The 12,863-nt window shown below is 45.3% G+C and overlaps 1 protein-coding gene across 1 annotated transcript in view; it reads left to right on the top strand.

Moving 5' to 3' along the window:
* tnikb (TRAF2 and NCK interacting kinase b) overlaps positions 1–9,991 on the top strand; it is a 78,643-nt gene extending 68,652 nt beyond the window's left edge. Inside the window, 3 exon segments of the mRNA XM_039790951.1 lie at positions 984–1,143; positions 5,643–5,782; positions 8,114–9,991. Coding sequence (XP_039646885.1) covers positions 984–1,143; positions 5,643–5,782; positions 8,114–8,197 — 384 coding nt within the window. The 3' untranslated portion in view covers positions 8,198–9,991.
* Positions 9,992–12,863: the final 2,872 nt, after the last annotated feature.

Below are 12,863 nucleotides of genomic sequence, written 5' to 3' on the forward strand. Positions count from 1 at the left end.
CGTCAGTCTGGGGGGGGCTGTCGGCGTTCATTTTGGGCCGACCTGACGTGTTCAGTCGGAGGCAGGGCAGTCGGGACTCACCCGGAAATGGCGAGCGGAATGAGCGTGACTAGAGTCTCTCTCTGACGAAAATCTTTTAAACTGACCTTTGTTGATCTGAAATGAAGACAGATTCAGCAACCGCACACGGCCTATTTCTCGCTTAAAATGTTTTCAGAAACACGTTTTTTCGGCGAACTATTTTAGTCCGATATGAGATCGTATTCTGAACGAGCCGCCATGACAGTCTGGCTTTGAATTTCCGGAGAAAACTAACCCACGTGACTCGTTCGTCCAATCAGCTGCCGGTTTTCATTTTTTGGTCAACAACACAGATTAGCGCCGCCTGCTGCTATGGAGACGTATTACGTCTCGTCTCTTCGGTGAGTTCTGAGGCACTTTTTGGACCAACTCGGGGAGACCGATCAGTCCGATGGTGTGTCTGGTTGGTGTGTAACTGCCGTAAGTCTTCCACAAACCTATAAAAATAAACTGAGATCATGAGATCATGAGTGAGAGAATGGGAGACCTGAAATAATGAATGTGTGACTGAGCGAATGTGAATTAGTGAATGGATGAAAGGAACAGCTGACTGAATGAGCGGTCTAGTGAGTGAATCCGTGTCTCCCTCTTAACACTGCTCTGGTTACAGTAAGAGATGGATGGGAGGGGGGAAGGAGACGGTAACCACAGCAACCGCCTCACATTGCTTTTGGCAGGCCATGAATCACGCTGTGCACACGTGTGTGTGTGTTTCCATGGCGAGTGCGTGGCTGAGGTGCGGGAGACTCTATTGTTGCAGCAGTTTCTTCTTCTCTCGGGGTGGGGACAGGGGGGTTTAGCGGATGGGGGTCCAGACCTCCCTGTAGGCTCACGACAGCTCCTAATCCCCCTGCCCCCACTCCCCCCCCCCTCCAACCCCCTCCCGTGTGTCGCCCCGGCAGATTCAGGGTCAGGTGACCCCGCACGCCATCGTGGTTCTGCCCAAGACGGACGGCATGGAGATGCTGCTGTGCTACGAGGACGAGGGCGTCTACGTCAACACCTACGGACGCATCACCAAAGACGTGGTGCTGCAGTGGGGCGAGATGCCCACCTCCGTCGGTACGTCAACCAATCAGCTCGCTTCTCCTTGACCCCCTGACTTCTAAACCTCTATAAGCGGTCTCAGCAGATCATCTTTTCACCCCTCACTACTGTCTACCACTCCTCCCTCCGTTCCAAGCAACACCTCCACTCTCTCCTCCCGCCTTCTGCTTTCACCTCCACCTTTTGAACAAGAAGCCGAGACCTGTAGTCTCACCTGTTCCTGTTACCTGGGATACAACAGGTTTTTTGGGGGAGGTTGAACAAGACTGTTCAACTGTTATTTGGTAACGTGATGAAAACATACAGTAGGAGCCAAAATCTTCCATGTGAAACTCGGTAGCTCTGCTGCTTCATGCTAACACTGTCACACTTCAGTATGAACCTGCTTGGGGCTTTTATTTCGTTGATTTGAGCGGTGCACGTTGCGAAAACAAATTGGGACTGGGCGAAATATTTTAAGATAGAAAAGTAGTGCTGTCGAAAGGTGCGCTCTCATCACTGGAAGTGACAAAAGTGTCACACACTCTGGGCCCTATCTTGCGCCCGACGCAGGTATCTTTGCTATTTTAAGACCGTCCAGCGCCTGCGTCGTTTAAATAGCAAATGCACCTGCGCCCATCTTTGCGCCCATGTGTTCAGGTGCATTCTGGGCGTGCGGGTCTTACAGGGAGGTGTGTTCAGGTGCATTCTGGGCGTGCGGGTCTTACAGGGAGGTGTGTTCAGGTGCATTCTGGGCGTATTGCTATCTTGAGGCAGCGGGAAGTGATCGCGCCATTGATCAACAAAAACCTGGTCTAAAGTCAATAACGCAGCATTTCATTGTTATTTTAACAGAGCATTAGTAAAATGCTCCTAGGCTCGTGCACAGCACGCACACACTATGCTTGTTACACACACAGGGACACACAGCAGCACACACACACACACACACACACAGCAGCACACACACATGCAGAAGATTACAAATAAAAATATTAGGGTGCAAATCCTCCATCATAACAGCAATGCTCCAAGGTCCAAACGCGCCTGGCTTTTAAAGGGAATGGGAGATGATCTCTGATTGGTTGATTGCATGTTACACCCAAAACACACCTCTGATTAATGAAGACACTAAGGACAACCCTTTAGAACCAGGCGCCCGGCGCACAGAGCCTTTTTTCTGACGTCAAACTAGCAAAAGTGGATTTGGACACGCCCTAAACACACCTGCGCCAGGCGCTCCACACCGTGCGCTTAGATTGTTAAAATAGGGCCCTCTGGCTCCATATGCATTCTCTATTTTGTTTTGAGGGCGTTTCGGTCCTCAGGCCTTCTTCGATCTCAGTTTGTTGTTTGAAGAAGGGCCGAGGGCCGAAAACATCTGCAAAATAAAATGGAGAAATGCATATGGAACAAGTGTGCGACACTTTTTTTCTTATGTTCACCTGGAAGTATTGTCCACACCAGGATGGAAAATCAAATCAAAACACAGATGAAGGCAAACAACTTAAACAATGAGCTGCAGGAACAGACCGCCTCAGCCTCTTTCAATTCTCTTGTGCCAGAAAAACGAGAAGCTGCGGAGGTTCTGTGTGAGCTATGAGTTTACATAAGGGATAACGATTACATTTTAAAAAAAATAACAAACTGAGGGGGGGAAAAAGATGTTATCGTGGAGCACTGCAGCATAACGATTTCTATCGGAGACACATGGAGGGTTTTGGTGTCAATGTCGTCATCACTTAACAGGTGAGGTGACCAAAGCATAACAACCCAAAAACTGAATGTATCTCTTTAATGTCAAGTGTTGAATATCCATCTGCTGCATGAGATGACAACAACACGTCCCACAGAGCATTACCCCTCCCCAACTCACACACACACACACACACACACTCAGCGTCTTTTACTTTGGACACTTTCCTTTTTGTATATACAGTATATAGTTTGGGGGTAAATGCTTGTGTGTTGTCTGTCTGCCGTGTTGCCTTCTGTCCTCCTTGTTCTGTACGTGACTGTTGGAAATATTTCCAAAAATATTCTTGCATTCATCCTTGATCGCACGGGCTCGAAAAAAAACAACTCGCACCAAAAACGACAAAAAAAAAAACAACAAACAACATTTTGTGAGATTCAGCAGACTACAAGGCAAAGTCAACAAGTCAAAGTTTTGCAGCGCCTCTAAATGAATCTATTATTTATGAGTACGCTACAGCCGAACCACACGAAGGGTAAAACCTTCGAGCACATCAAGGATGGATCTCGGATCTCGTGATCCGAGTCGATCAAAAGCGTCCGTGTCTTTCCGTTCGGCCTCCGCTCTCTGATTCTCAGATGTGGGCCGTGCGATTATCCTGACTGATTAAACATGTATGAAGGTGCTTGTGTGTTCTGCGTGTGGACATCGTCTCCTGTTAACATGTCTGTGTGTATTTTACTTGTCAGACCAGAGTTTCCCCCAGCCAAGCCCTCCCCTCCTCCCCCCCACCGGACAGCGTTGCCAGCCGTTTTTTGTTTTTTGACCGCACATCAGCTGCTGGTCGCATAACAGAGCTCTATTGCAAAAGGGTAAAAAAAAAACAACCCAAAAAGACCTTTCCCTGGATTTAGTTTCTGTGACAGAGGAAGCTGGACCCTCTCTGCTGACCCCTTTCCCACTGCTTTGGTATCGCACACTTTAGTCGCGGCCTCGGCAAGGGGTCCGCTATTTGCTCTTTCACGAGCCACATTCGGCGCCAACAACGAGATGGCCCCCGCCGCCGAGTTTCTAAACAAATTGGCTCAACGCTTGTGGTCTTCTTGCCGATGACAGAAAGCACATTTATTGAGGCGTTTGCTCTCCTTTTGCGTGCAGTCGAGGCCGTCGGGTCCGTGTTAAGACGCCGATTATGAGAGCCGAACGTAGCCTGCTGCTGCTGACGCTTCAGATTAGAAGAGTTTCCCGTTAGCGAGCCCCTGGAAGGATTGTATTGTGCAGCTGCAGAAAAGCAGTTTGTCTCTGAAGCCGTTTGACGCACTGTTGCACGCAAGAAATTGTATCTACTTCAACATCAACTTCATTTGTGCCCCCCGATTGGATGTGCAGCAGGTATAAAACACATAAAAAAACACAAAAATATACATACAACATATACACAACAGTCAGAAGTGTGGAGGGGGACAACAGCAGACACCGGGAACACAGCCATAACGGTGTGAGAAGACGATATAATGTGCTGCGGCTCAGGTGCAAAGTTCAGTCAGTCAAAGTCAGTCGATTGTGTTGAAATATTTCATTTAAAGTCCAACCCTGACATCAATGTCGACGGAAACCCCCGAAAGCGTCCTGCCACACTGTCCTGCGTCACCTGTCGCTCTGACAGCACCTTTTCTCCACGTCCCAAGAAGAGTTGAGAGGTCGTGATGGTTGAAGTCAGTCAGAAACTGCTGCAATAATCTCCTCCCGGAGGCGAGGCAGAGGAGCCTCCATGTGTGACTGGCTTGGGTGTGAGACTGGTGCTGAGTCTTCTCCTGTCCAATCCCCCTCTGTGTGTGTGTGTGTGTGTGTGTGTGTGTGTGTGTGTGTGTGTGTGTGTGTGTGTGTGTGTGTGTGTGTGGGTGTGTGGTGTGTGGGTGGGTCTGTGTGTGGGTCTGTGTGTCTATGTCTGCCTGTGTGTGTGTGTGTGTGTGTGTGTGTGTGTGTGTGTGTGTGTGTGTGTGTGTGTGTGTGTGTGTGTGTGCTGTGGGCTGGCGTGTGGTTCGTGGGCGCGCATCTTTGTGTGTGTGTGTGTGTCTGTGCATGTGCGTCTGTGCATGCACTCGTGTGTTTGTGTGTGTGTCTGTCTGCCTGTGCGTGTGTGTGTGTGTGTGTCTGTGTGTGTGTGTGTGTGTGTGTGTGTGTGTGTGTGTGTGTGCATGTGTCTGTGAGTGTGCATCTGTGCGTTCACTCGTGTGTGTGTGTGTGTGCGTGTCTGTGCATGCACTGTTTGCGTGTGTGTGTGTGTCTGCCTGTGTTTGTGTGTGTGTGTGTGTGTGTGTGTGTGTGTGTGTGTGTGTCTGTGCGTGCTTCCGTGTTTGTGTGTGTGTGTCTGTCTGTGCATGCACTCGTGTTTGCGTGTGTGTCTGCCTGTGTTTGTGTGTGTGTGTGTGTGTGTGTGTGTGTGTGTGTGTGTGTGTGTGTGTGTGTGTGTGTGTGTGTGTGTGTGTGTGCATCTGTGCATGCACTTGTGTGTTTGTGTGTGCATCTTTGTTTGTGTGTGTGTCTGTGCGTGTCTGTGTCTGCCTGTGTGTGTGTGTGTGTGTGTGTGTGTGTCTGTCTGTGCGTGCTTTCGTGTGTGTGTGTGTGTGTGTGTGTGTGTCTGTCTGTGCGTGCTCGTGTGTGTGCGCGCGTGTGTGTGTGTGTGTGTGTCTGTCTGTGCGTGCTCTCGTGTGTGTGTGCGCGTGTGTGTGTGCGCGTGTGTGTGTGTGTCTGTCTGTCTGTCTGTCTGTCTGTCTGTCTGTCTGTCTGTGCGTGTGTGTGTGTGTGTGTGTGTGTGTACCCTCTCCTGTCCCTGCAGCCTACATCCACTCCAACCAGATCATGGGCTGGGGAGAGAAGGCCATTGAGATCCGCTCCGTGGAGACGGGACACCTCGACGGAGTTTTCATGCACAAGCGAGCTCAGCGACTGAAGTTCCTGTCGGAGAGGAACGACAAGGTGAGTCACAACACCTGCACGTTTGTGTCACTCTGTCCGACTTTGATCTCATCGTACTTTCCTTCTGTAACTTCGATGAACTCTGGACGACGTCCGAAGAATCCGTCTGATGGTTTCTTACAGGTCAGGACTTCCTGAATCTCGTCGTCTCTTCAGTTAGACATTTTTTTGGTCTTTAAATCACCCATCTTCTTCTTCTTCACTGTCCGATGTAGGGCTGCTCCCTCTTAGTCGATTAGTCGACTAATCGGTCGTTTTGGTCTTAGTCAACTTAGATTTCTTTAGTCCATTAGTCATGTTTGATGCTTTTTTTCATGCTGAATGACTTATTTCCAAGAAACGTACGAGCACATCTCTGGTAAACACAAGAATTAAAGTGGTGCTTTTGCGTGACTCTTTGCGGAGAAGCTCAGATTGACAGATCTGTCGATTAAATCAACTAATCGATTAGTCGGTACAGTTGAATGAGTGTTAGTCGACTAAGAATTTCTTCAAATCGAGCACAGCCCTAGTCGGATGTTTATTTTCTTTTGCTTTCATGCCAGCCGCGTGATAGAAACGTCCTCGACACGCCAACTCGCTTGCTGTGAATTCTTCGTCCCTATAGTCAGTGTTTCCTCTATGTTGATTTGACCAGAAACAGGGCTGCATTGTTAGTGTATGTCGGAGAACATTTGTATTTGAGGTGCATTATTTCCATGCTGAAGTAGCTGCACTGCATTAAGATAATGTAATTAATATTAATAGTGGGTTTATTGTTATTTGCTACAGAATGCTTAGCCTATATGTCAAGATCAAAGTTGGCCTATATAGGCCACTCAAAAAATACAGTTCAAGCCAGTGGTGTAGTCTAGGTTTTTGTAATGAGTATACTGTCATTTCTTCCCTCCCAGCCTTAGACTCGCCCGTCCCAGAGGGTTTTTTGTAACGTTACCGCGTAAAGCATCAGCCTCATCTGGCTCATTTCCTGTAGTTTCTGTAACGTTAAACGTCTGCTACAGAGTCGTCTGAATCTGCAGCATAGCTTCAGCAGCAGGCTTACCAAAACACTGAGAGAGTGTAGTTTAAATTAGCTTTCGTTTCATACATCTAGCTACTTCAGTGATTCACATTTTGTTCTTTTCAAATTTGTGCAGTGTTGTTGTTCCTAGGCGACTCGGCAACACAGACCGTGAATTTCTGAACGTAAGTGAGAAAGTTCTCTCACAAATCAGTCATCGTTAACGTAACGGTATCCTGGCGTTTTTTTTGTAAGTGGGTATACTGAAATCCTTGACCTTTCCTAGTGGGTATACTCCGTATACCCGCGTATCACGTAGACTACACCACTGGTTCAATCACAACTGAAAATATGCCTCATTGTGTGTGTGAATAGAGGTGAATAAATATTATTATTAATCCTTTATTTGATAGGGACAATGCACATTAATGAACATCTGCATTGAAACAACAAAAACAGACGTAAACACACCGGATTATAGCCGCAGGGCTAATTTACATCCGTAGTCCCCAGACAAATTACATAAACACAGAAATTACAACATACAAATCTAAAAAAAAAAGAAAAAGAAAAACAATACAAAAATGAATAAATACAGGCAAAAGTGAAAAAGTCACTTAATGGTTACAAAAACTGGTTTGCTTTAAGCCACACTTTAAGTTTGGTTTTAAAAATGATTAATGTCGGACATTCCCTAACACTGATGGGGATACTGTTCCAGAACTTACCAGCCTTCACAGACAAAGCATTTTGCCCAAAGGCTGTTCTTCTAAAAGGCCCCTCACAGTCCCCTCTAGAGGAGGCCCTAGTCCTGGCCCCACTGTGAGTCTTTGTTTCGAAGAAGTCCGACATCGGAGTAGGGGCTAATCCATTTAACACTTTGTACACAAAGCAAGCATATTTGAAATGTTTAAAAGTTTCCATACTTAATAGGTTATGTTTTTGTAAAATATTACAAATATGAAAGGACATTGGCTTTTTATCAAAGACTTTTAAGGCATTTTTATAGAGCGATTCTATTAATTTAAGAGTCTCCATACCAGACAATGTCCAACTTGTACAACAGTATTCAATATGTGATAAAATCATACAATGTAAAAACAGTTTGGCAGCCCCAAATGGTATAAAAGGACGAATTTGTTTAAAATTTCGTAGATTAAATTTCACTGTACTCGATATTCTTTTTACGTGTTGTATTATAAATATATTATTTTGTGTTGCAGCGAAGTGTCAGTTCCGTTTCATTGGGGGAGGGGGGGTGTTCGGACCTGCCCCCACTGCTAAAGGAGACGCTGTATAGAATAGGCTAACGCTGTCTCCTTTTCCTGCAGGTTTTCTTCGCCTCGGTGCGTTCTGGAGGCAGCAGTCAAGTCTTCTTCATGACCCTCAACAGAAGCTCCATGATGAACTGGTAACCTTTCTCCTTTCGACCCACAACCCTCCTCTTCTTCACTCTGATCATCGCCCGACATCAGGAGAGAGGGATGACAGGAGGACAGTGTGTGTATGTGTGTGTGTGTGTATACCATATATGTGTGTGTGTGTTTGTGGAGGAAATCAACGAGCTGCTGAACGGACGGTTGAGCGAGCGGAAGGACGAGCACGGATGGCGTCCGCGCCTGCTGAGGAAAGGTGACTCCACCCGCTTGACGGCGGCCGACGCCTTCCCCCCGTTCCCTGTGGACGGTTAGATTTGGGGCGGATGGTCGTTTTTCGGAGGGTTTAGATCCAGACTTTAAAGGACACTGACATCACGGCGAGTAGCCTTTTGACTTCCCCCGTTTGATCGGACGGGGAGCTGCGGAGAAGTTCTCTGTGTAGCACATTCATGATTTCCTACCGGGTGTTCACACTGCGAGTACGATTTCGCCGTTCGACTCCGCTTGTTGGCGCTGAATCCAGTCGGGCGTGTTTCGCTGCGCTGTGTTGTAGTGAGTAAACGTTACTGCTAGGCGAGGTAGCATCAAGTCAGTCTGGACCGAACCAAAATCACTTCAGTACGTCCACACTAAGCCGGCTGAAGTTTTCCCCGCCAGTTTGGCCAGTTTGGTGTTTTTCTCTCCCAAATATTTTTAGCTCATTGAAAACAAAGTACGTAAATCGATAAACTCTTAACTAATAACCAAATGTTTTAGCGTAGACGAGCAGGAATGAGCTTTTGGAGAACAACGTCAGCCTTCCCAGAAACAGTCGCTGCTGACTAGAAGATACCGAGACGTCCAATAAAGTCTCCTTTGCAATCTGTGATTTTTGGATCGTTTTAGAAGACAATCGTGAGAGAAACTTGGTGAAATCTTTGGTCGCGAATCCAGACAATGGTCCTACACCAACAATGAAGTACGACCCACATCTAAAAACCAATATACGGCATGAAAGGACACCGAAAACTGATGTAATGCTACAGCTGAAAACATTGCCTCAAAGTCACATGTCACACATGTGAGCGCTGTGGACGAAGCTTGTTTTCCTTCATTTTCCAAACCTGAGATTACTGATGCGAGTGTCTCTACTTGCATCGGTTTGTTTTTCAATCAATATCAAGAGCTACAATTCAGCACTCGACATCCATCGGACAATCTGACGTGCCTCGAAGCGGATATCGTACAGTCTGACACTGATCGTGACCGAGACTTTATTGGACTCGCCTCGCACCTTAAAAAGAGATTTTGCCGTTTCCCTTTCGTTCAGGCATTCGAGTACGAACACAGAATGAAAACGCTAATGTGGCAAGCTGTTCTCATTCACGGTTATACCTAGGGAAAGTAATGCGTTCGTGTATGGCCCACGTAATCGTGTGCCAGGATGTGCAGGGCTGCCTCAAAGGAAGAAGTCAGGTGATGTAGTATAAAGATCGCCATAGTCCATGTAGGGAGGAGGTTGGGGTTGGATGGAGGGGTCCAACAAACGAACACTTTCACTCAGGAGGCCGCTGTTCGTGTCCCGTGTGAAAGCAAAAGTCACCGTTGACTTTTTTTAAACTTACTTCTTACGTAACTTGCGTTCTTAACTAATGCCAAATACGTAAGAGATGTAACAAACGTAGTTATTTTAACCCAAAACATGACCCTTTTCCAAAACCTAACTGATCGCTCGTGTTGCTGAACATTCGTAGGATAATAATAATAATAATAATAATAATTCAGTCCCTCCAGAAAAACGCGTTTATGCGATCGCATAATTCAACGCATAATCAGCCAAAGGCCACATATTTATGCGCGCTTTTCAATACCGCGCACTTTCGCCACATAAATTGCTGATTTCCGCGCCGCAAAATATTTGGGGCTTGCATGATTTCATAACCCCCGCGATTTTTGTTGCAAAAAGTCCCAGAATATATCTTAGCAGAAAGTTGAAAAATGTTGCTGCATTACACGCCACACAGAGCAGCCCATTTTCCCCTGTTGCCATGGGAACGCTATGAAGTGACGTAATTACGCGACGTGAACATCATCGAAAAGCAGGGTGTTGGGGGGGGGAATCACTGTTTTTTTTCTCTTTTTCATCAAACTGCAGTTTTTGCAAGTTCCCATAATTTCATCGCATAAAATTGCATAAATATCATATAGCATACTACATCGGATTTTTTAAGAAAACGTGCCGCATAATCAAGGCTTTTTGCCCTCAACAATCACAAAAAAACTTTCGTAAAATATCATACAAACCGTTGTGTGAGGATACGTTGAATGCGGTCGCGTAATTTTCATACTTTCCTAAATTAGCCGTCTTAAACGTGGACGTAGTCTGAATCAACTTTAAAAGGCCACTGACCAAATGTTGAATTCTTATCATATATAAATAATAAAACGGTCCTTGTTGTTGTTATCATCTCAAACACCTCTGATAGTGATGACTCAATCTCAATGGATGTTTTCTAGACTAACATCTTCTTGTAGCAAAAAAACTTAAAGGTGTCTTTTTTGCGCTGTCAGGTATTTTTTAATCACAAAGCAAAATTGCATCAGAATCTGTGAAACCCTGAGAAGTTGAGCCGTGCGTGTCGAGTCCTTTATCATTGCTCTCTATCTGTAGGAGGAGAATGGACTTGAGGACGGTGTTGCTCACAGTGTGAACACTTATTTTGGGTGCTGCTGCTGCTGCCGAAACACCCTCTGTGTCTCTTTCCCCATTGCGAGACCAAAATGCTACTAACAAGCCGTGCATGTCACAGGGGGAAAATGAGACATTTTATACTTGTCGTTGAGGATGCTGCACAGTTGGTTCGCTACGGCTGCTTTGTCCTGGTGTGTGTCTGGTATACGGGAAGGAGGGTTGTAGATATTGTATAATTGCTGCAACAGCAACACAATAACAAAATCTTTCTCACAAGAAGAACTTGGCCGTAGAGTAGTTGCCAACTTCTGGAAGTTTCTGCCCTTTGTTCTCTCCACCTTTTTTCTGTCCCTGCTGTTCTGTGTCCACTGCACCCTGTGTAAATACTCACTTCGATGTTAAGGACAGACTTGGGGGGAAAAAGCAGGCGAGAACGCCGAAGAAGAAAAACAAAATAACAGTCTTGCTTTCTTTTTGTCATACCTCTGTAAATCTGTCCGTTGTGCGTTTTCTCTCAGATGGGAGGGGTTTTAGTTCTGATCGGCAATCCGAGCGAAGACTTGCACAGAAGTTTGGTTTTGGGTTAACACTCCCAAGTTTGCTCTCTTTTCTCCGTACTGTAGATCATCACTGTTTATTTAGTTGTGCATTTTGCATGGTGACATACACGTTTTGACCTGTCGTCACTTGTTTTGAATTGTAAGTTTAAGGCAATACGCAGACTGGTCTGACTGCACAAGCTGGACACTGGGAGTTTCTACATGAGCCCTGAAGCATTTTTCTCACAACACTGAGCTGTAAATTGAACGTTTTTAAAAAATTGTAGAGCATCTGGGCTTTTATCTCATGAGCCACAGTCACATGAGTCAAGATTGTACACTGGATAATTTACTATTAAACTTATATATATTTTAGGCATTATGGTTGACGCTCACACCCAGAGCAGCTTATAAAGAGCGAGCAGGACGGGCTCAGCATCCCTTTGGAGGACATTTTCTATTTTTTTTTTTCACCCTTTGACGATGGTCTCTGATTTCTCTCTGAAAATCTCCTTTTTACTTGATATTTCTTTCATTGTTCATTGATCTTACAGGATGCGCTAGGTGTAAGCGATGCTGCTTTAAAAGCCAGCTGAAGCCTTTTACATGTGCAGGATGTTAGCATTAATCAACATCCTGTGAATAAAGGTCAGGAGGCAGGGTCAGCTTGAGAGACCATAGATTTAAAAAAAAAAAAAAGAAAAGATATATATATATATATATATATATATATATACTGTAAGAATTTTCGTTATATCTTACTGATCATTTTAGAGAAAGACAAAAAATATTGTTCACTTATTAAAGCTTAGTTGTCTTTCTACAGAATAGAGAACATAGCTATAAGAATTTCTAAAAAAAAAAAAAAATACAATGTTTTTATTGTGGTATTATTTGTATTTCAATTTTTTGTACGTATCAAGACTGTGAACGTATGTACGGATATCAGCCTGTGTGTGTGTGTGTGTGTGTGTGTGTGTGCGCGCGTGCGTGTGCGTGCGTGTGTGTGTGTGTGTGTGTGTGTGTGTGTGTGCGTGCGTGCGTGCGTGCGTGCGTGCGCGTCGCGTGCGTGTGAGCAGGTGTGTGACATGCATGTAAGTGTATGTTTTCACCTTGTCTGAATCACTGGAATCAGTCAAAAGACGACCTCAATCTGGTAACACACATCTGTGGTGTTGAAAAATTCTACAATAAATGTCCTCTCCTTGTACAGTAACAGCGCCTGCTCCACTCTCTTTCTTTACGCTTGATTTGTATGACAAAGTTCTTGCACCATAAGCTCTTGTTGACAGGTGCGTGCGATGAAAAACTGTGCAGAAACCAAAGAATCCTGCACACTGTTGATCACGCCAACACTTTATAATAACCATCGCTAATAAATGGTGAATTGATGGTAATTGAATAGTTATTTTACTAGTTATTTAACAAACAATGAAATTATAATTAATGTGGGCCTGTGTAACGCTTATCAGTTTAATTTTCTGAGCACAAA

The sequence above is a fragment of the Perca fluviatilis genome, chromosome 22 (assembly GCF_010015445.1).
Source record: "Perca fluviatilis chromosome 22, GENO_Pfluv_1.0, whole genome shotgun sequence".
Taxonomy (NCBI): Eukaryota; Metazoa; Chordata; class Actinopteri; order Perciformes; family Percidae; genus Perca; species Perca fluviatilis.